Source organism: Notolepis coatsorum (genome assembly GCF_963971535.1).
Source record: "Notolepis coatsorum genome assembly, chromosome: 5".
Lineage (NCBI taxonomy): Eukaryota > Metazoa > Chordata > Actinopteri > Aulopiformes > Paralepididae > Notolepis > Notolepis coatsorum.
The window spans coordinates 191674408-191696516 of NC_140169.1; the positions used below are offsets into that span (position 1 = coordinate 191674408).

The 22109-nt window shown below is 39.6% G+C and overlaps 1 protein-coding gene across 1 annotated transcript in view; it reads left to right on the forward strand.

Moving 5' to 3' along the window:
- The window catches only part of zmym2 (zinc finger, MYM-type 2), a 230770-nt gene that overhangs the window by 113876 nt on the left and 94785 nt on the right, over positions 1-22109 (forward strand). The window contains exons 8-10 of the mRNA XM_084314398.1: positions 8950-9100; positions 10418-10471; positions 11570-11685. Coding sequence (XP_084170524.1) covers positions 8950-9100; positions 10418-10471; positions 11570-11685 — 321 coding nt within the window. The remainder of the gene's footprint in view (positions 1-8949; positions 9101-10417; positions 10472-11569; positions 11686-22109) is intronic.

Here is a 22109-nt window from a genome sequence, read left to right on the forward strand (position 1 = left end):
TTGGTTTTATCGGGTATCACAGTGGCTAAAAAGCTGATAGCATCACGATGGTTCCAACCGGAAAAAATGTGCTGAAAGGTCTGGATTATTACATATCTCGATGTGATCTATCAAGAAATATCTACAGCAAGAATTTTGGGTCTCAATGAATCCAAAATGACATTGTGGTTAGAAGTGGTGGAGAAAATAAAAGCTAGCATATAATGGTAGTGTCTGGTTAGGAGCGAGGGATAATGGATGGATTATCCAATGGGGGGTCCGGGAGGGGGGGGGGTACGAGCTAGAGCATATGTGTGTAGGTTTTTAGATAACAGGTATTAAGGGTATATCCTGTATAAGACAATTAACTAAATGGTGATTTCATTGGATGTGCACTGTCAACTAATGCTTGTATATCTTATCATGTGTTGTCATGTTTGTTTATGTGTTTGTTTAAAAAATAATAAAAAAATAAAATACAAAAAAAACTCACGTTCTAGGAATTACTGCAGAAAACGTTAAAAACATATTTATATTCTAGAAGGTATTTTTGTATGAATGTATGAATGAAAAAATATAACGTTCCCACATCCTGAACGATAGATAATCGATGTTGAATGGGCCATAGTAATGTCAATATAGCAATACAATTTAATAAGTTATAGCCCTGCAAAGAAGGTAAACATCTCCATAGGCTTTCAACGGTGGAAGACTGGGTACTTTGATGGGTACAATGGCTGGCAATCAATGTGTTAAAGGGTACAAATAAAAAAATGCCTGCACCAGAATGCAGGAAATGAAGTCTTTGTAACAAAAAAAATCCTGGTGGGGGACCCCCAGACCCCCCGCTTAAAAAGTGGCCTGACTGGGGTTATATTTTGCACTATATTTCCTGGCCTGAATGATTTCCCCAGTCCGGCCCTGGTTAAAAGCCTCCAATGCTTATTAGTGTGTGTGTGTGTTTGAACGTATGCATGTTTCAACCATACATTTCCATTTAAAAAAAGAAAAGAAAGAAAAATCGAAAGAATTTAAAAAAAAAAATCTTTTTATCTCCTATAATAGTGTGGGTCGCGGCTCTCTGACACCGTTATTTCGGGGGTCGCGGCCTGAAAATGTTGGGAACCCCTGCCCTATGGTAACACAGTCTTCCTGGATGGATTATGAATGGAAATGGCTAATAAAAGAAATAACGATCAAATAACGAGTATACTCGTTGTTGGCGTCCAACAATTGGCGGCCAATAACGAGTATACTCGTCATTGGCGAGGAAGGAGTTAACATTCGATTGTGATTTTAACTTGCATTATGTCTTCCGGAATGTTTTCTTGTTAAAATGTCCAAGTGTGTGGTGGAAGATTCAAACTTTCCTTCCTCCGTTCTCGGTTTTCACTTGCATCTAAATTTCCATTGATTTTGACGGAAAGGTGTAAACCACAGGAAAGCGTTTTTTTTAACAAAACTGAATAATTTTACATTGGTTAAATTTTTTCCATTCTTTAAAACCCTTGTGCTGTCCTAACGATGAGGGAGCTCACTGGGCTTAAGGGAGAGGAAAAGATACATCATGTTTAAAGCCATATAATTTTAACTGTTTACTATTTTTAAAACTTTTTTACCCATGTTTAACATTCATAGCCTATTATCAAGATATCTGTAAAAAATTACACATATTTTCGAATTTTAACCACTTAAATTAGTGTTTGTTTGATACCACGTCAGTTTTTATTGAAAAAAAATGTTTTTTCATCGAAAAAGACGGATACATTTTTGTTTGTTTTGACCATATTTCTAATATTTATTTTTGATAAATACCAATTAGAAATATCTCGACGAATTACCTCTGAATACGAATCAAAAAAAATATTAAAGATTCGCTCACTAGTTCGACCAGAAACGGAGTTGAGGCGAAACTTTACCAAATGGTCAACTGCGAGTGCGGTTCAAAAGAAACGGATACATGTTGTTTTTGACCATATTTCTAATATTTATTTTTGATAAATACCAATTAGAAATATCTCGATGAATTACCTCTGAATATGAATCAAAAAAAATATTAAAGATTCGCTCACTAGTTCGACCAGAAACGGAGTTGAGGCGAAGGTTCTGTCTTGAAAATTCACTCGCTCCCCGAGTCACCCCCCCCCCCCACCACCACGGAGTTTTTCATCGAAAAAGACGGATGAATGTTTGTTTTGACCATATTTCTAATATTTATTTTTGATAAATACCAATTAGAAATATCTCGACGAATTACCTCTGAATACGAATAAAAAAAATATTAAAGATTCGCTCTCTAGTTCGACCAGAAACGGAGTTGAGGCGAAACTTTACCAAGTGGTCAACTGCGAGTGCGGTTCAAAAGAAACGGATACATGTTGTTTTTGACCATATTTCTAATATTTATTTTTGATAAATACCAATTAGAAATATCTCGACGAATTACCTCTGAATACGAATCAAAAAAAATATTAAAGATTCGCTCATTAGTTCGACCAGAAACGGCGTTGAGGCGAACGTTACGAAGCGCTCAGCGGTTCGAAATGTTGTTTGACCATATTTCTAATATTTATTTTTGATAAATACCAATTAGAAATATCTCGACGAATTACCTCTGAATATGAATCAAAAAAAATATTAAAGATTCGCTCACTAGTTCGACCAGAAACGGAGTTGAGGCGAAACTTTACCAAGTGGTCAACTGACCTGCATTATGCTCCGGGCGCTTCGATGTACTGCCCCGGCCGGAATATTCGGCTCGGCTCGCTGGTGAAACAAGGACCAGAGGTGATCCGCGCAGTACACTTCCTCGTTGGCGCGTGCCGGCTATGGGGGTCTTGTTTTTCGGCGTGTGGCGCGCTGCGGACTGCGCGGTCCGGTTCGCCTCTGGTTCTGTCTTGAAAATCCACTCGCCCCCCCCCCCCCCCACCACCACAAAACCTGTGTGCCGAGTTTCAATCACCAGCAGCCCGCCACAGCCTAATTCACCTCCCCCTGAATTGTGGCAAAGTTATCTGTGGAGCAATGACGCCACCATGAGTTTTACATCGGTAACAGCACATCCCAGCAATTGCAAGGTCCTTATCTCGTGGAATATGTAAAGGATGGCAAGATATAGAGAGAATTGAACGAATAAGAGCAGATTTAAAAATGCTTAAAAATGCCGTTTTAACGTTGAAGTGGATGGGAGTAGAAAAAGTAACTAGGGGTGAACGAGTCACTAAATCTGTCTCTACTATTTCTAGAGTGTTTCATGTTATAAGCTTTTCACACAATGAACATATATGTAAAATTAAGATATTTACCCAATTTCATGAAATAATAATAAACACAGACACCGCTGTGCTCACACACACACTCAAAATATTTCAAAAAAGTAGAAAAAGCGACTAGGGGTGCACAAGTTAACTCATTCAGAGCCACGCCCATATGACCAAATTAGGTCTAGCGTGCCAGCACTGAAGTCAATGGGAGGACGGGGATATTTGCGAACGCTTAAACTATATCTTAAATTATGGCTATTCAGTGTTGGGACTAATGCGTTACAAAGTAACGCGTTACAGTAACGAAGTTACTTTTGGCGATAACTAGTACTCTAACGCATTACTTTTGAAATTCAGTAACGCTACTTACGTTACTGAATGGTTCGTCACTGCGTTATTTGCGTTATATACGGCGTAGATTGATAGCGAGCGGTAGTGATTATTATTATTATTATTATTATTATTATTATTATTATTATTATCCTCATATCCTGTCTGGCTGCAGGGAAACGCTATGCTGGGGGCGTGTTTTGTTTACTATTCCTGATCCTGACTGATAATGGCAGCGCCCAGCGCCTACTCGCGTATTTCTCTTTTGTCGAGCGAAAAGAAAATAACGTTTTAGTTATGTCATTTGTGTTTTGGCTCAAAGATACTGGAGTCTAACGTTAACTACCAGGACTCATCCAAATCCACTCGCCACCCGCGTAGAATGATACCAGGCGACACACAGCAAATGGGACGGAAAACTTTTTCAAACTACTTGGAGAGAGAATATACAGTACAACATGGAAATGAGATAAAGAAAATGTTTAAGGGGCTGCTGGACTAACGTTACATCTCGACACTGGTGAGTGCAGTGATGTGAATGTAAATGAATGGAAACTCAAGTTGATCAACGCATTTTGACTACAAATCTGCCAGGGAATCTCATCAATACTAATCAAACAATATAAATATAGTCCTTTCATGCACAATTGATATCCTAACTATTCTAACGTTGCAATGCACGATTGATATCTTAAACAACGTTGCAAGACGGTTATAATGAAACGCTCCGGCGACAGATATCAAGGCTGTTCCTCAAGCACTTATTTTCAACCTAGAACCTAAACGTGCATGCGCGCAACCTAAACGTGCATGCGCGCAACCTAAACGTGCATGCGCGCAACCTAAATGTGCCTGCGCTCAACCTCCCCGAGCAATTAGGCACGGTGCATTTCTTATTACGTCGGGACATTTGTGTTTGTCAGATTTGTGTTTATCTATTCTAGACCACATTGCTTAGCAGAGTTCAGTGATGTGAATGGAAACTGTCAAGTTGATCAACCGATTTTGAGTATCTGTATTTGCATGGGAGCAATTTTTTTCTTCTTCAAGTAACTAAATAGTTACTTTTCACAGTAACGCATTACTTTTGGGTGTAAGTAACTAGTAATGTAACAGAGTTACTTTTGAAATGAGTAACTAGTAAAGTAACTGAGTTACTATTTTTCAGTAACTAGCACAACACTGGGTCTAATACACCCGTCGCTTATCAATGACTTGCTTGCACTCAACATGTACGAAACGGCTTGTTTTTTCATCGGTACATTTCCGTTTTATACCGTTTTGAATACGAGTATAGTTTTGGAGATTTCTAGTCATTCCAGAGAAATCCGCGATAATAGCCCTTTAGTGGAATACACAAAACACGTTGTCATTTTTTGGCTGATTTATGAATAGTTTTCAAATAAACGCTAGATTATCGATAGTATATGTGTCATTATGCACGCTAGAGAAGCGGGCTGAGAAATCGTTTATCCGTGCCTTAGTTAGCGCTAACGGCACGCACACACACACACACACACACACACACACACACACAGTTTCTCCGATGGCGGAGAAAGGAACATCTGATTAAACCAAGACTGGTAAAATAGAGTCCTTACCTCACATCAGATGTTCTGCAAAAAGATGAATCCAATTCCTGATCGCCATTCCAAATATTGATCGTGTTTATTGATCCAACGTTATAGTCCAAAACACATAATCGACGCTGCTCCCAGCCTCCCCAGTGAATGTGGTAACACGATACTGCTTACCGGAGAAGGGAAACCCCGGACCGGAGTTTTTTTTCTGATGCACAGTCCCAGCCAATGCAATCCAATGATGTGCAATACCATCCGGGAGACGATAGGCGGCTGTATTTTCCCTTTGCGAGCTCAGACCCATTCCCAATGATAACGTCAGGCTGGATTGATGAACAATTAATGGATATCGCTAATAAAAGAAATAACGATTAAAACCCGACTATACTTGTGATTGGCATGGAACGCATGGCGAGTTAACCCGACTATACTCGTGGTTGGCACGGAATTAGTTAACACATTAATTGCCAACAACTAGTTAACTTGTTATTGCCCGCCATGCGAATATCGCCAAAAACGAGTTAACTCGTTTTTATGATCGTTATTTCTTTTATTCGCTATATCTATTCATAATTCATGGCTGCAGCCTCTGCAGACCCTGGTGAATGTGTCTGAGCTGGCAGACGGTCAACACCGCCCTCTACTGCCTTGTGGAGCTATTGCACTTCATTGGAAACGGTCTGGTGTGTTTTCTGAGCCGATCTGAGCCATGGGGGCGGGGCGCCCCGCTACGAGGGCCATTTCATGTATGCACGAGGAGACATAATAATGATAATCTAGCGTTGATTTCAGGATGATTAGATAATCAGCCGAAAAATTACAATGTGATAACTGGATTACACTAAAATGCCTTTTTCTCGTCTTTTCCTGGAATTACTCAGAATCACTCAAACTATACTCGTATTCAAAACGGTATAAAACGGAAATGTACGGATGAAAAAACAATCTGTTTTTTTGCATGTTGACCAGAAGCAACTCTCTGACAGTCGACAGCGTTATTAGATCCATAGCTATAATATAAAATATAGTTTTAGGACTCGCAAGTTTGGCATTCTAAAACTATATCCATTGAATAAAGACCTGACGCTGAAGGGGGATCAGCGCCCCCTGCTGCTGGCGGTCAATGTGTTAACAGTTAGAGCGCCAGGGGTCGCTATGGCCGTTGGGCCGTTGCGTGCCAGCGCTCTGTTCAATGGGAATAAGTTCCGGTGTTTGCAGTGCTAAACCTATATTAAATATTATAGCTATGGATCTAATAACGACGTCGATTGTCAGTGAGTTTCTTCCGGTCAACATGCAAAAAACTGAGAATTTTTTCATCCATACATTTCCGTTTTATATCGTGGTGAATATGAGTATAGTTGTAGAGTGATCCTGTGTAATCCCAGGGAACTCCGTCAAACAGCGCTTTAGTGAAATTCACTTAACACGTTGCCATTTCTTGCCTGATTATTGAATCATTCTGAAATCAACGCTAGATTATTGGTATTATGTTTCATCGTGCATGCACGAAAGGGGGGGGAGGAAAAGCCGCCCCTCCGTGCTTTGATCACAGCCAACGGCACACACACACACAGACGCTGTGATCGCGGGCGGAAAAATCATCAGATCAACGCAAGATTGGTAACATATAGTCCTTACCTCGTCTATGATGTACTGCAAAAAGAATAATCCAATTATCTGATCACCATTCCAAATATTGATCACGGTCGTGTGTCCAACGTTTATCCACCAAAACACATGAATCCACGTTGCTCCAGTGTCCCCAATCCGTGTGTTATAACGTTACTCATTCCCGAGAAGGAAAACCCGGACCGGACTTCTTAGATCGATGCACAGCCCAAGCCAGAGGGATTCCAATGATGTGCAATACCGGCCGCAAGACGTTAGGCAGCAGTATTGGCCGTTTGCGATCTCAGAGCCATTCCCAATAATAACATCAGGCTGGATGGATGAATTATGAATGGATATAGCGAATAAAAGAAATGATGATTAAAACCCGACTTTTCTCGGGTTTGGCGCGAGTTAACATGAAATATGTCGTCCTTGGCGCTGAATGTGTTAACATTAGCAACCTTCAACATTCCTGCTAAACTACACAAATGCTGCTGGGTGAGCTTTAGAACACATTTCTCAGTGGAGACGAGGTCTTTGAATCCTACAAATTGCAACACCGCCACTAGGGGCAGAGTGGGTAATCGTGAGTGGCTGAAAGAATGAATGAATGAATGATTGAGTGAGTTAGTGTAATTGCCAGTCTATATGGTGCTTCACATCTAAAAATCTGCATAACTTGTATTATATACATTAGTAGAACTAGGTGCTTGGAAAGAGGGTTGGTTGGTTGATTGTTTTGTTTATTGGTTGGTTCGTTCCTGTGTTTGATCAATCGCTTCCTCAGTCACACAGTTGACCAAAAAGTAACGACACATTCATCATTCGCACTCAACAACTGCACACCCCTCTGTGCATCTATACAGACCCATCACATTCATCATTCAACAACTGCACACCCCTCTGTGCATCTATACAGACCCATCACATTCATCATTCAACAACTGCACACCCCTCTGTGCATCTATACAGAGCCATCACATTCATCATTCAACAACGGCACACCCCTCTGCCCTCTGTGCATCTATACAGAGCTAGCACATTCATCATTCAACAACTGCACACTAGCACAGTCGTTCAAATCAAGTTTGTTTACTTCAGTCTGGACTACTACTGTATGGTTTACTGAACCTATTGGAATAGAATGATGCATGGCTGAGGGTTAGTTTACTCCGTCTTGTCCATCTATATCTGTAACCATCTCCACTTACCAATGGTCTAAAGAAAGAAAGAAAAACCATAAGAAGCCCAGACTGTTTGCTCCTTTATAAATAGAAAAATCAAATAAGTAGGTTGGAAGGAAAAATCCATCCATGTAAAAATCGTTTGTCTTATCGATTTTAAATACACTTTTGAAATTTCATTTCATTTCAACCTTTATTTAAAATCGTAAGCCTCTGAGGTTGCCCTCATTTACGATGATTGTACAAAATGTAAACAGTACATAATACAAACAATATTCACAGAAATTTAAACACCAGAGTAAAAATAAAAACATTTCAAATAATTAAAAAAGATCAGCTAAAACAGTTACAGGTAGTCACACAATGGTCTGAAATCATACGTTTAAACATACCAAGGGAAGGGAGAACCTCCAATTTCAGAGAGAGTTGAAGGACATTCCATGAGTTAGAGGCATCTTCCCTAGCTCAGAACAAACTTGAGGAGCCCTAAGAACCATCCAGTCATTCGATCGAGTTGAATAAGTTCCAATATTCCAATCTAACAGTGAAGAGATATAAACAGGTTGTTTACCAATAAGGGCTTTAAAAATAAATAAATTCCAGTGTTTGTTGCGCCTTTCTGCAAGAGAAGGCCAACCCACCCTATCATACAGGACACAAATCATACAGGAAATGCTAATTAATGACACTGTGTCAGGATTTAGGAAGGTCACCTGTGGAGTACCCCAGGGATTTGTGATGGGTCCAAAACCCTGCTGATATCTGCATATCCCAGTGAAGACATAAGGGGGTGGGCTGAGAGATCCATCTCAATGAGGGTAAAGGTGTAGAGATGCTGCTAAGACATTCTCTAGTTTATTGAAGTCTTGGTGGAAAACAAACCAGACAAATTGTTATTCAATATACAACATTCAAGTGTTAAAGAATGGACATACAAACTGTATACTTATTCATTATTTATATCATTATTTGTCATTATTCTTTGTCTCACTTTCTCAGGCACACAGTAAGCTGGCGAGCTGCGTCACCTGTAAGACTCTGATCAAGACGGGTGAAGTGCTCCACAGCATGGGGGCCGCGGGCACCATGGGTTCCTACTGCTCCGTCACCTGCATGAACAAGGGCAAGACGCCTGCCGTCTCCATCCTCAGTGAGTACTCGAGTTGGACTCCTAACGTAGGCTTGAGTCACTCTTTCTGTCTGTCTAACATCAAGCAGTGGAACTGTAGAAATGAATCATTTAGCTGTTTTATTGGTATAAGAAATTGGTCTTTCAAACTGCATGCGTGTTGTGACCTAGAGTTTTACTATCTTGACTTGTTCCTCCCTCAATGAAAAAGAAAAGGTTGAAGAAACAAGAGTTCCTTAGGCTCTTAAACTTGTTGTGGTGGTAGGAGGCTATTTGGTGGTAGGAGGTTATTTGTGGCGGTCGGAGGTTATCAGTATTAAAATAAGTAAACAAAAATCGTAATATCGAATCTAGGGCTGTAACTAAAGATTTTTTTGTTATTGATTAATCTAAAGGATTAATTTACCAGAAAAATGTACCTACATGCCATTACTGCTTTTTATCTATTGACTCATTATAGCTACTTATTATCTTGAAATAATATAACACCCGCCTGTTACTATGACATTGTTTATCATTGCATACAATGTATCCATGCTTGTAGCTAAATGCTGAAAAACAGGGAACAAAAACTTTTTAGATTTAAAAAACTACCAGCCAGAGAGATTTTTTACTAGGCAAAAATTATAAATAGCTTTTTAGTATATCTCCATGAATTATTATATGTATTGTGTGTTATCTCTCCACTCCATGCTATGGTAGTGCTTGTGCCAGCACAGGAGATACGGTTACAATTTATATTTTATATATAGGCTATAAACATATTTAACCTCTTAATCATCGGATGGCCCGATGGCGGGCCGTCACGCCCTCGCGCACACGTTGCAGCACTTTGCTCTCGTCTGTCGGCTCCGGGCTGCATTTTCGCAGATCAACCAATACATTGTTGGAAAGTTGAATTTGCCGCCTTTCGATCATCACCACACTTGACCTATTGCGCAATTCCATTCTCGCGCTACAAGACGAAACATCCGGCGAGCGTCATTTGACAAGCCATTCGGACCACGTCCGGTTGTGAGCGGTCCTGAACTGACCAGTCACCGCTGATGGCGAAAATGATTGACCACCGTTATAGCCAAGGAGCAGCTGCTCCGAAAGCGATCCGAGACATGTGCTGGGAGTGGGGGAAGGTGACACAAGAAGACGAAGAAGTCCATTGTTTTGACTAGATCATCGAAATGAATAGCAGCGGACGGCCATTTTGGATAATCATGCCGAATTTTTACTGGTGCACACATTAAAAGAAAATTGTAAAACATACATTTTCTGTGGGATTTTTATAAACTTTGGACCTGTACTACATGAGACTTCAGACTATGGAACCATTATGTTTTCCAGCTCCTACCTCTCAGCTGGAACTTAAAAACCATCTGGCAACCAGTAAAAGGAAATGTGAGTACACAAAGCTTTTACTTCAGTGTTTGGTTTTGATTTTTCTTTAATTACTTTGGGTATGCAATCGTCAAATTATTTATTTTTTTATAAAAAGAAGCCCCATTTTTGCCCGATGTTTAAGAGGTTAAATCAATGTTCCTTTTGAATAAAATAGGCTCAGGAATCAGGATTGTTAAAGCTAATTAGCCTAATCCATATCAAAAAGAGTAACCTATAGTAAATGTACACACACACAAGAGAGAGGGAAAATTGTTTATAGCAGACTTAATGATTTTACAATATTTTTGCTAATGAAGTGAAATATTTATTATCAACTATTCAGTTAGTTTTTATAGTGTAACGCTACTTCAAATCATTGAGCGTACAGAGAGAGAGGGAGAGAGAGAGACTATTGGAACTTAGCTTACTTTTTTTACCGCAACGTGGGCATACAGGAATGGCGAGGATGTAAAGCATGTTAGACGCATTGTAGTTGGAGTTTTCATTGCACATAGAAGCAGCACGACTCGCGAGAGGAGTTGTCACAGGGCTGAAGAGTTGTCATAGCTTCTCAAATTTAAGGCGGGGGGGGTATCGGGCTCAGCCCCTCCCTTCCAGCTGGAGTTGACGTGAAACACGGAAGTTATCAAATGCGAGCGAAACACGCACTGTTGAGTCCTGGCTCTAGGCAGAATCACGAATATTGTTTTAAGATAAGTTATTTATATTTTGAACGTGATTCATTGCGCACTAGTTAGATCACATGTTGTGCATGTTATGACTTTGAACGTCTGCCATTCCCACCGCAAAAGGCACATACAAGTAACAACAATACAAAGCGCCGATCATGAATATGCAAATCGACAACATTTCATGGTCGACGTTGTCGATGAATCGTTCCAGCCCTAATCTAATCGCAATATAAATCGAATCACAATAGATATAGAATCGGCACCCAAGTATCGCGATAGTATTGAATCTGAAGATAAGTGTATTGTCCCAGTCCTGGTTCTTAGACACACCACTCATCTTCAATGGAGATTGCTGCTTTGTTTTGTATTCACCACCCTGTGTGTAATGAGCATCAACAAGAGTCCTGTCTGTCTCTCTCTGTAGACACAGAACCCACGTGTCACTTCTGTAAGAGGACATCGTTACCACAATACCAGGCCACTCTGCCAGAGGGAAACATCCTCAACTTCTGCAGCTCACAGTGCGTCACAAAGTTCCAGGTATGGCCTCACACCCAGTTGACTCATTCTGAGTTTCTTTTGACAGTCAAAATCAATAACATTGCACCCCAGTCATTACAATACGTTTCCATTGTCTTCCTCTCAGGGGTTCTCAGGGGTCGCATGTGTTATTTTCTATCTCTAATTAAATTAACCAAAATTATTAGAAGGACACAAAATAGGGGTCTCAAAATGCCTGAAGATGGAACATACTGTAACATCAAGTGAAAGTATAGACGTTTTTAACTTGACAACAAGTTTATTTCCTGTTGCAATGTTTGCCTGAAACTAACCGGAATAGTCGACAGGGATGAGGAAGGGACTTGATATTCACTGGTGTTTAAATTTTTCTTTTTTTTCTTTCATGTTTTGCATATATATATTTGTTTTGAAATGTTTTAAATTAGTACACTCATTTGAGTAGTGGAAAAGGGGTAGGATTAAATAAGTATACTTCTTCCTACTCCTTTTCGAACATGTAAATTGAGTTATGTTTTGCTTTTGTTTAGTTATTTATTTAGTTTGTATTTATTTACATGTTCGAAATAAAGATAAAAAAATAAATAAAAAATAGTGACCAGCCAAGCATGTCTGTGGCATGTTTCATACAAATAATGCAATAAAAAAGGCGCTTTCACAATTAGCTGTAAAACAGAAGCATATTGTAGGGATGCCCCGATTTATCGGCCGAACATCAGTATCAGCTGATATTTGCCTTGTTGGCTCTTATTGGAAAATAAGATGACATTCACTGATGGTGGTGGTTAGGGCTGCAACTAACGATTATTTTGGTAATCTACTAATCTGTCGATCATTTTTTAGATTAGTCGACTAATCTAACGATTATTTTTGTCATTCTATTAGTCGACTAATCTAACGATTATTTGTGTCACACCCTCAATCTCTGCTTCCTGTGGGCATGGCTCCTTCTTCAATGCATGTTTTACCTCACATGCTCAAGTCTGCACACCTGTGAATGTCACCCTGTTGTCCAGTCCCTCTGCCTTAACAGTTAACATAACATGATGATGATCCCATAGCAAATTAAAATAATGACCCATGAAACATTAGAATTTGGATCTTAAGCTACTTTAAATCAAAATGTATTTGAACAATACAACAATCACTCATAACAAGATAAATAAATAAAATAATACAAATTAACCCATTCTCCGCCATTGACTGATTAAGACGTCATTCCTGGCCATGCTTAATCTGCCAATGACGGATTACGACGTCATCGAGATCAATATTTCAAATTTTCGTCATGGTATTCATATTTCACCCACGGAGTCATGACTGGTGCTGTAGATCTCCACTCAACTCTCCAGCGCTTCAATACCGCCACCTGGTGGCCGATCGGCGAGTTGCCAAACCGGAAGTGGGGCCGGAAGTGCTTGGTGTCACCCTTATTCCGTCCGCCACTCGCTATCGCTCGCGGGACTCCATCTGGACACACTGGATAATCGATCCGTTGCCATAACTCGATAAACAACATTATTTGGACGTATATAGTATTATACAACCTGGAAATGGAGCACATAGATCAACATCCCATAATAGCGATCTTTTTGCTCCAGTATCATCCCCCATCGCTACGGGGAAGCTGTGGTGAGTTTCAGCGTTTTTGATTATTATTATCCATACAAACTGCTATGATCTATATATCACCCATACGACATGAATCATTTAACGTCGGTCATTGCATTATAAACGACCCCCCCCCCCCCCCCCCCCCCTCCGGTCACCAGCAGATGATGAGTCATGACGTTTAGGACCTTGTACAATTGACGTTTTTAATCTGGCGTCAATCGCTATCAAACTGCATTTGATGATCTAATATATGCATAAATGGCTATAACTCACGTTCTATGAAATACTGCAGAAAACGATAAAAACATATTCATACTCTACACCGTATTTTTGTATGAATGTGTGAATGAAAAAGTATAACGTTCCCACATCCTGAACGATAGATAATTGATGTTGAATGGGCCATAGTAATGTCAATTTAGCAATACAATTTAAAAAGTTATAGCCCTGCAAAGTAGGTGAACATCTCCATAGACAAATAGAGCTGGCAGAGGATGGTATAAGAAGGGTACAATGCCTGGCGAAGAATGGGTTAAAGTGGAAGTGTTTGAATAACAAAAAAATATATATAGCAGACTTCTTAGCTTAACATCCCAGGGAACTAATGGGATAACTGGGGATGTTGTTTGCTCCTGACAAGAGTCTCAAAGTCTGGGGTGATGGTAGACAAAGCGACTCTGAGGTCATGCTCAATGTCCAATCTGTTCCTCTGCTTTGTCTTCAGCTGGACCAGAGCTGAGAAGCCACTTTCACAAAGATAGGTAGTGCAAAAAAAATATATATATAAAAAAAATAATAATAATCAGACTAATCGATGCAAAAAATCTGCATCGACAAGTTTTTATGATCGACGTCGTTGATTATGTCGACTAATCGTTGCAACCCTAGTGGTGGTCGATGTTTATCTGCTGTGTCGCATCAATTTTGCGCTGGCTAAATGTTTATTTGAGGTCTGACTCAAAAGGGCTGAACGACTTTAAAACAGTTCAGTTATTCTTTTTATAATGAAGATGTCTTTGTTTCGTCTGCATGAAAGGGGGAATAAATAACAACAAAACAGCCTAGAATTTCATAATCGGTGCATCCCTAGCATAGTCCCTTTCCATGGGTTCCCTGTTCACCGTCTATAATATTCACAGAACATCTCTAAGGATCAGGAGCACTGATCCCGGATTAGTGTTTGGGTGATTCTACACACTTGGTTTGTTCCAGCCATTCAAGTGAGCTCAGAGCAGTTATTCAGCACTCGGACCCCTTTGAAATAAATCCAACTGGTCTTGAGTCTGTTTAGCTTTTCATTACACATAGGGGTTTGCTTCACTTGCACCCTGTGAACACCGGGTCATTTGTTGCTGGTTGGAGAAACCAGTTACCGTATATGACATGATCTGTCAATATCTTGGTATTAAATCATTGTATATTGTGCTCAATGGTGCCTCCTTACCAGACTTTATGATAAGATTATTTTTTTGTATCTTTGGGCATTTAACCAGTGGCGTCGCGTGGGTAAAATAACAGGGGGTGCCAAAAAAAATAAGGTATAAAAAAAATGTTTTTTTTTTTTTTTTTTTTTTTATAAATACTTAAGCCAAGCAGTCACCATGTACAGTATGGCTCGGCGGCCACTGCCAGTCAAACCAAGCAGTCACCATGTACAGTATGGCTCGGCGGCGTTACTACTATGAACAAAAAAGCCAAGAGAACAGTTTTGACTCTTCAAATAAAGTGACTGTTTATTTTTCCAAATAAATATAATTTGAGTCAATCACAAAATTCACAATCCGTCAATGTCATTAACAATGTGTTTCCCTCAACAATGAGTGAACTAAAAACCAACAGGTATTGTGCTTTGTCAGCAGATAAAACATTTTACGCTATAGGAGAGGAGACTGTTGTGGTCTTGGTCCATGAAACAACTATTACTTGGCGTTTATAAGACAGCACGCATCAAAAAGAATTAAATAAACCAAACAAACATCACAGGTATGTCCAAATTAACCTGGCTACTATGGAGGAATAAGTGACTGCGTATTCGAGCCCCTGGCCCCAAATGTACAGTCTCCTCACCACCGGATGTATATTTCTCTCCCACCCACCCACCCCCTCCTAATGTACAGTCCCCTCCCCATCATATCATATGTATATACTCTGTCAGGATCTATGAGTAACAGTACTGTATATTTGGATACCGCATATGTCACAAATGTATCAGTACTAAATACCTATATGTCCCTATGCCATAAATGTCATGTATATTGTGTATGTCATAAATGTCAATATGAATAGAAAATGGGGGACCCAACGTCTTTCTCTCGTCTGCATCCCTTTAACAGTTGTGTGTATTGAGCTGTACTGTATTGTACCCATTCTGCAATCTGTTAATAAAGTTTTCAATCACGTTAGTTAGCTTCCAAGCTAGCCTGATAACGTTAGTAACTTAGCATCCAACCCATGATGGGTTGCAGTAATAAACCATGACCATTCTCCTGATGAATTGAAAATGGGGGACCCTGATGTAAACAAGACTAAAATCTTTCTCTGGTCTGCATCCCCTTAACAATTGTGTGTATTGAGCTGTACTGTATTGTACCCATTCTGCAATCTGTTAATAAAGTTTTCAATCAATCAATCACGTTAGTTAGCATCCAAGCTAGCCTGATAACATTAGTAACTTAGCATCCAAGCTAGAAACTGCTTCTTACCTGGCCAATAAACTGGTCCTCCTCGCTCCTCCTGGACAGATAGATTTGTTAAATCATAATATCCACAGTGGTGTGCTGTGCTGGTCCTCAGTAAATGTCCCGCCGGCGAAAAATAAGTGGCTAATAAAGTGCTAAATGTTTGATACACTAATAGAGGATTCGAACGTGCCTGCTCTGTTAATAAAATGTTCAATCAATCAATCCCGCGAGGGGATGACGTTCAGACGTTGTCACGTGACTCACGTTAGATGCCAGTATCTGGATGCTAGAGTACTTTTCTGCCAGAGGGACCAGTGTTATCATGTGGAAAGTACTTTAGTAAGCTCGAATCCTATTGGCTAATAATTGGTTTTGGATGGATCACGTGGTGGAAGCTAGGGAAAGACACCCCCCTCCTCGCCTGAGCTGCAGTGACTGACTGAGCACAGTGACTGCCAGCCTGCCTCAGTGAGTCTGACAGTGTAGAGAGTGAGAAAAAAAATAAATATATAACACAGAGATGAAAAATAATGATTGTAAACTATATAAAAATATTTTTTTTCTTAATTTTTTTTCTTTTCTTTTTTTAAACTTTGACCAGCGTTTAGCGTTTATCGCTTTTTCTGGTCAAGCATGACCGACAGAAACAGGTTGAATGGGGTATAGATCGGGGGAAGACACTCTGAGAAAATACGGCGAGTCCGGGAGTCGAACTCGTGTACCCCAGATCCGTGACGCGCACGGTTGTCCCCGACGCCGAAATAGCGCCGAGATACGCGGTGAGCTACTGGAGCTCCCTTTTCATTTTGTTTTCATATTTCATATTCATATTTTAATGGGGAAGCCTGGCTTCCCTTGGCTTCCAGGAGGATTCGCCACTGCATTTAACCCCTTAACACATTCATGGCCAACCACGTATATATACGTGTTTGGGCGCCATGCTTAACACTTTGAGTGCCAGCGACGTGTAATGTCGTCTTTTCATGCCCCCCGTTGAGTGCCGACGACGCTAATTGTCGTTTGATTTTTTTATTAGCGATCTGAATTCATATTTCATCAACCGAGTCTCCCGTTGGTACAGCAGACCCTCTAGGAGCTCAGATGGGAAAATACCGCCCCCTATCGTATATCCCTGTGTAACTGCAGGCCATTCGATTATACTGGTGGATCTGTGTGGGGGGAGCCTACTGGCTCCATTGTGCTGGCGAGGGATCTGATGAACATGGAAGTGATCGCGAGTTGGAAAGCAGCCTGGAATATATATTTACAGCAGCCAATAATCAATCAATAAACGCGATCGATATTTGGAATGGCGATCAGGAATTGGAATAATCTTTTTGGAGAACATCTGATCTAAGGTAAGGAGTCTATGTTACCAGTTTTAGGATAATCAGAGCTGTATTCACTGAGATAACAGCCTGTCCCGTATATGTGTGTGTGTGTGTGTGTGTGATGTTGAGGAAATGAGGTAATGAGGTAATCGATTTCTCAGCTCGCTTCTATAGCGTGCATAAGTACACATATACTATTTATTTGAAAACGATTCATAAATAGGCCGACAAATGACAACCTGTCTAGTGTATTCGAGAATATTCCAATAAATGCCGTTTATGAGGGAATCTTTCTATTTTCAGAACATTTTCGAGAAAATTATAGCTTTTCGAAATGCTATAAAAAGGATATGAACCGATTATTAAAAAAAAAAAAAAAAAAAAAAAAAAAAAAAAAAAATCCGTTTCGACAATGTTGACTGCAAACAAGTCATTGATAAGCGACGAGCAGATTAGACACATAGCCATAATTTAAAACATATATTATGCGTTTTTAACGCTAACATTGAAGTGGATGATGGCATTCAAGGGGCTAAAAAGGAAAACACGGCCGGCACTGAAAGTGTTAAAGGGCCAACCACGTATATATACGTGGTAAACTCGTTTTTGCTTTTATTGCATTTTAATAACCTATTCAATGTCACAGAGCGGCACTGCAGATATACCCTACTCTTGGGATTCGGAAAAGTGCATTACCGGCCAGATCCTGGTAGTGGCGCTGTCTCAAGAATGGAGTACTCCTTGTTTTCAGACCGGATGTTATTGATTTTTCATTCTGGCCTACTTTTTCTGTTAGCCTGAAGCTATGCCTTCATCAGATCGCCTGGAATAGTTTTTGCCACGCCGAATTCAGTATGCAATAATGGAATATAGCATCAGCCAATGGACATATCGATCTACCAGATGTCGATCAATAACTGGGAAATCCTTTTTGGGATCCAACCGGCCAAAGGTAAGAGCTATTTCACGTAAATTACAGCCCGATCGGGCCTTGCTCTGATACCCAACCCTCTCATCAGCGTATGATGCTACAATAACGAATGCCGTTATTGGTAATCAATAATCAGAAACGACTTCCCCCGCCCTCCCCCTTTTCATGCATTCATGGTGGAACATGATATCGATCATATGCATTTTGATTTTTATCTCTAGCTTGTGTATGGCCGAAACAATTTTTTTTTAATGTTATTAGCTTAGTGCCCTGTAACTCGTTTTGCAGGAATTAGCCTAGACCAATCCGATATAACGCTCATATTCACGACGCTATAAAATGGGAACGTATTGATGAAAAAATTATTTCTTTATGGCATATTGAAGGGAAGGTTTATAGTGTCAATTGACAATGAGAATGGACACATAGCAATAATTTAAAATATAGATTTAGCTCTACAAACAACCTCACGCCCAGTTAAACCTTGTTATGATCGCCGGGGTTAAATTCATAATTTACCATCCCTCGCCAGCCCTATTTAACATGGAGAAGTTCCCCTTCTTTGCAGGGCTATAACTTTTTAAATTGTATTGCTAAATTGACATTTCCATGGATTGATTGATTGATTGAAAACTTTATTAACAGATTGCAGAATGGGTACAATACAGTACAGCTCAATACACACAATTGTTAAGGGGATGCAGACCAGAGAAAGACTTTCGTCTTGTTTACATCAGGGTCCCCCATTTTCAATTCATCAGGACATATATGACATACATGACATACAGATAGTCAGTACTGCTACATCTATACATTTATGACATACCAGATTTGCAAATACAGTACTGTTTGTGATACAGAAGGAGTCAAGAAAAGGGAGTATATACATTTGACGTAGAAACTGTACATTGGAGGAGGTTGGGTGGGGGGGGTTGGGTACATTGGGATATTGACAACCATACTGGGTAATTTATATTGGAGGTGGTTGGGGGGGGGGGGGCACACTGTATAAACAAGCAAAACTGTACATTGAGGGGGGGGGGGAGGAGACACTGTACAAACAAACAAAATTGTACATTGGACTATTGACAAAACCATACTAGGTAAATGACTGTACATTGGAGGGGGTTGGGTTAGGATATTTACAGGGGCCAGTGTTGAATTGCAGTCTCCCGTAGGTGTCCCTTGAGAGAGGTTTTGAAAGTGGGTAGTGATCCACATTCCTTTACAGCTTTGGGTAGGGCGTTCCACATTGATGTGGCATAATTGCGAAACGTGTTTAGTCCCTTATTTGAGCCGAATCTGGGTTTAACATGATTTGTGGAGCTCCCTCTGGTGTTGTGGCCCATTCAAAGTCCTATATCTATTGTTCAGGGTGTAGCAACGTTATACTTTTTCATTCACATATTCATACTAAAATACGGTCTAAAGTATAAGTATGTTTTTATCGTTTTCTGCAGCTTTCTCCAGAACTTGATTTATAGCCCTAAATGCATTATATTGATGATCAAATACAGTTTGATAGCAATCGGCGCGAGATAAAAAATGTCAACTGCATGTACTTCTAGAAGTTACTACGTATGATCTGATGTTGACCGGATGGGCGGGGGGTCGTTTATAATTCCGTGGGCAACGTTATATCATTCATCTAGTGTGGGTGATATGATCATTAGAGCAGTAAGTATAGAAGACATAAAAAAATAACGCTGAAACTCACCGTAGCTTCCTCTCGCCGTTGGGAGATGAGCGTGGAATAGAATTTTTTCTATTATGGGATGTAGAAATACCCAATCCATTTCCAGGTTGTATAATAGTATATACGTCCAAATCATGTTGTTTATCGAGTTATTGGCAACGGATCACTATCCATTGTGTCGAGCTCGAGTCCCGGGACCTATAGCGAGTGATCGGACCAAATTGAAATGAGCACCAGCTTCAACTTCCTGTTTCTTCCCTGGGCGATCCGCCGATCGGCCACCAGATGGCGCTCTTGAACCGTTAGAGAGTTGACAGCGGCTCACCAGTACATATAATGTCTCCGGGGGAGAAATATGATTTCGATCACAGATTTTTGAAATATTGATATCAAAGACTCTGTCCAGCGTCATCGGCAGAATAAGCATGGCGGGGAATGACGTGTTCCAGCGTCAACAGCGATTAAAGGGTTAATAAATATTTTAGCGTTTTCTTTTTTTGAACCCTATCAAAACAACAGTCAAATTGTATATTTTCAGCACTACGTTTGTTTACCAATGATTTTATGTAGGGATGTTCGATATTGGCTTTTTTACCTATACCGATATTGTCCAACTCTTAATTTCCGATACCGATATCAACTGATACCGATATATGCAGGGTTTCCCCCCCCAAAAAACGGAATAATTTCAGGTAATTAACATTACATATCTCTTGTTGTGGAATTAACACAACATTAGGCATACTTTTGACAATAAATATAATCAGAATTTGTTCTTACTTGCTTGCCTGGGTAAATAAAGGTTAAATAAATGTAAAAAATAAAAATTCGTTTTTTTTTACCGATAATTTCCGATATCACATTTTAATGCCAATAATATCGGACATCCCTAATTTTATGTGTTATTAGCGAAATATGAGTTCATAAATATCTTGGCGCATCCCGGTGGAAACCGGATAAATTAGAAACGAGCTAATAATGCATCATGAAAGCGGTGTAGTCCTAAAACAGAGGAGACCCAGTGCTTTCAATGGACATCGACATTTCATAAAACTACCCTACCCAGCTCACACCAGCCTCTGTGAAAATTCTGACGTTATTTTTGTAATTACTGTATAGGTATTATTCACAGGTCGAACAAACCTGAACGTTAATAGGACGTAGTTTGTTTCTTTACCTTTCTGTGAATGTAAAAAAAAATATTAAAACGTGTCTCAATCTGATGAAAAATGGCGGCGCAATTTACATTATTAAAAAAAAGGTAACCGTACTTACAGTAGATTTCATTCACAGTCTTTGCTGCCCTGTTACAGCCGCCTGGTGGTACTAAATCCAGATTGAATTCTGCCATTGGAAAGATGAGATTTGACCCGATCCATAGGTGTATGACTTGGCCATAATACGGTCATTTATAGGCCTTATATTCTATATTTATATTTCAAATTGTATGTGTCCGGATGGAAATATTCAGTATTGTATCTACAAAACCCCCTGTAAATAATCTGCCCTTTATTCAATTGTTTTTCACGTCTACTCAATGTTTGCATGGTGTTATTCACTGTCAAAGAACAAAACAAAAAAATTCAATAATTATATTCTCATTCATTACAATTCATTACAATTTACTCAAGCATAGTAACACTTATTTTGTATTATTTAACTATTTAATTATTATTTAGTTATTGCACTGCATTGGCAGTTGAACTGCATTGAACTGAATACAAAATATATATATATATATCATAACTGAACTGGCACTGAACATTGAACTGCACTGGGCACTGTTTTCAGATGTACTGTTATTAAAGTTAGTTAAAAACATAATTTTGTCTTAAAAAAACTGGAAAATTCATATCCGAAAACAGGAAAAGATAAAAACGGATTGCATAGGGCCCTACACTTCAGGTATCACTTCAGTACCACTTCTTGTACCACCGAATCGTCTTTTGCCTCTATTATGGAAAAAATCATAATCACGATTATTTTGATCGATATTGAAATCAATCAAAATAACGGAAGAAACGCACTGTGGCTCCTCCCTCTCAACGTGTGCTGAAACTACTAAAGGCAAAATGAGAGCAATACAGCACAATACTCACTATCTTTAAAGGGGACATGCATTGCTATTCCTAGTACTATTTGGGCAACTTTACACAATTCCTGTGAGTCTATTGAACACATCTGTAATTTTT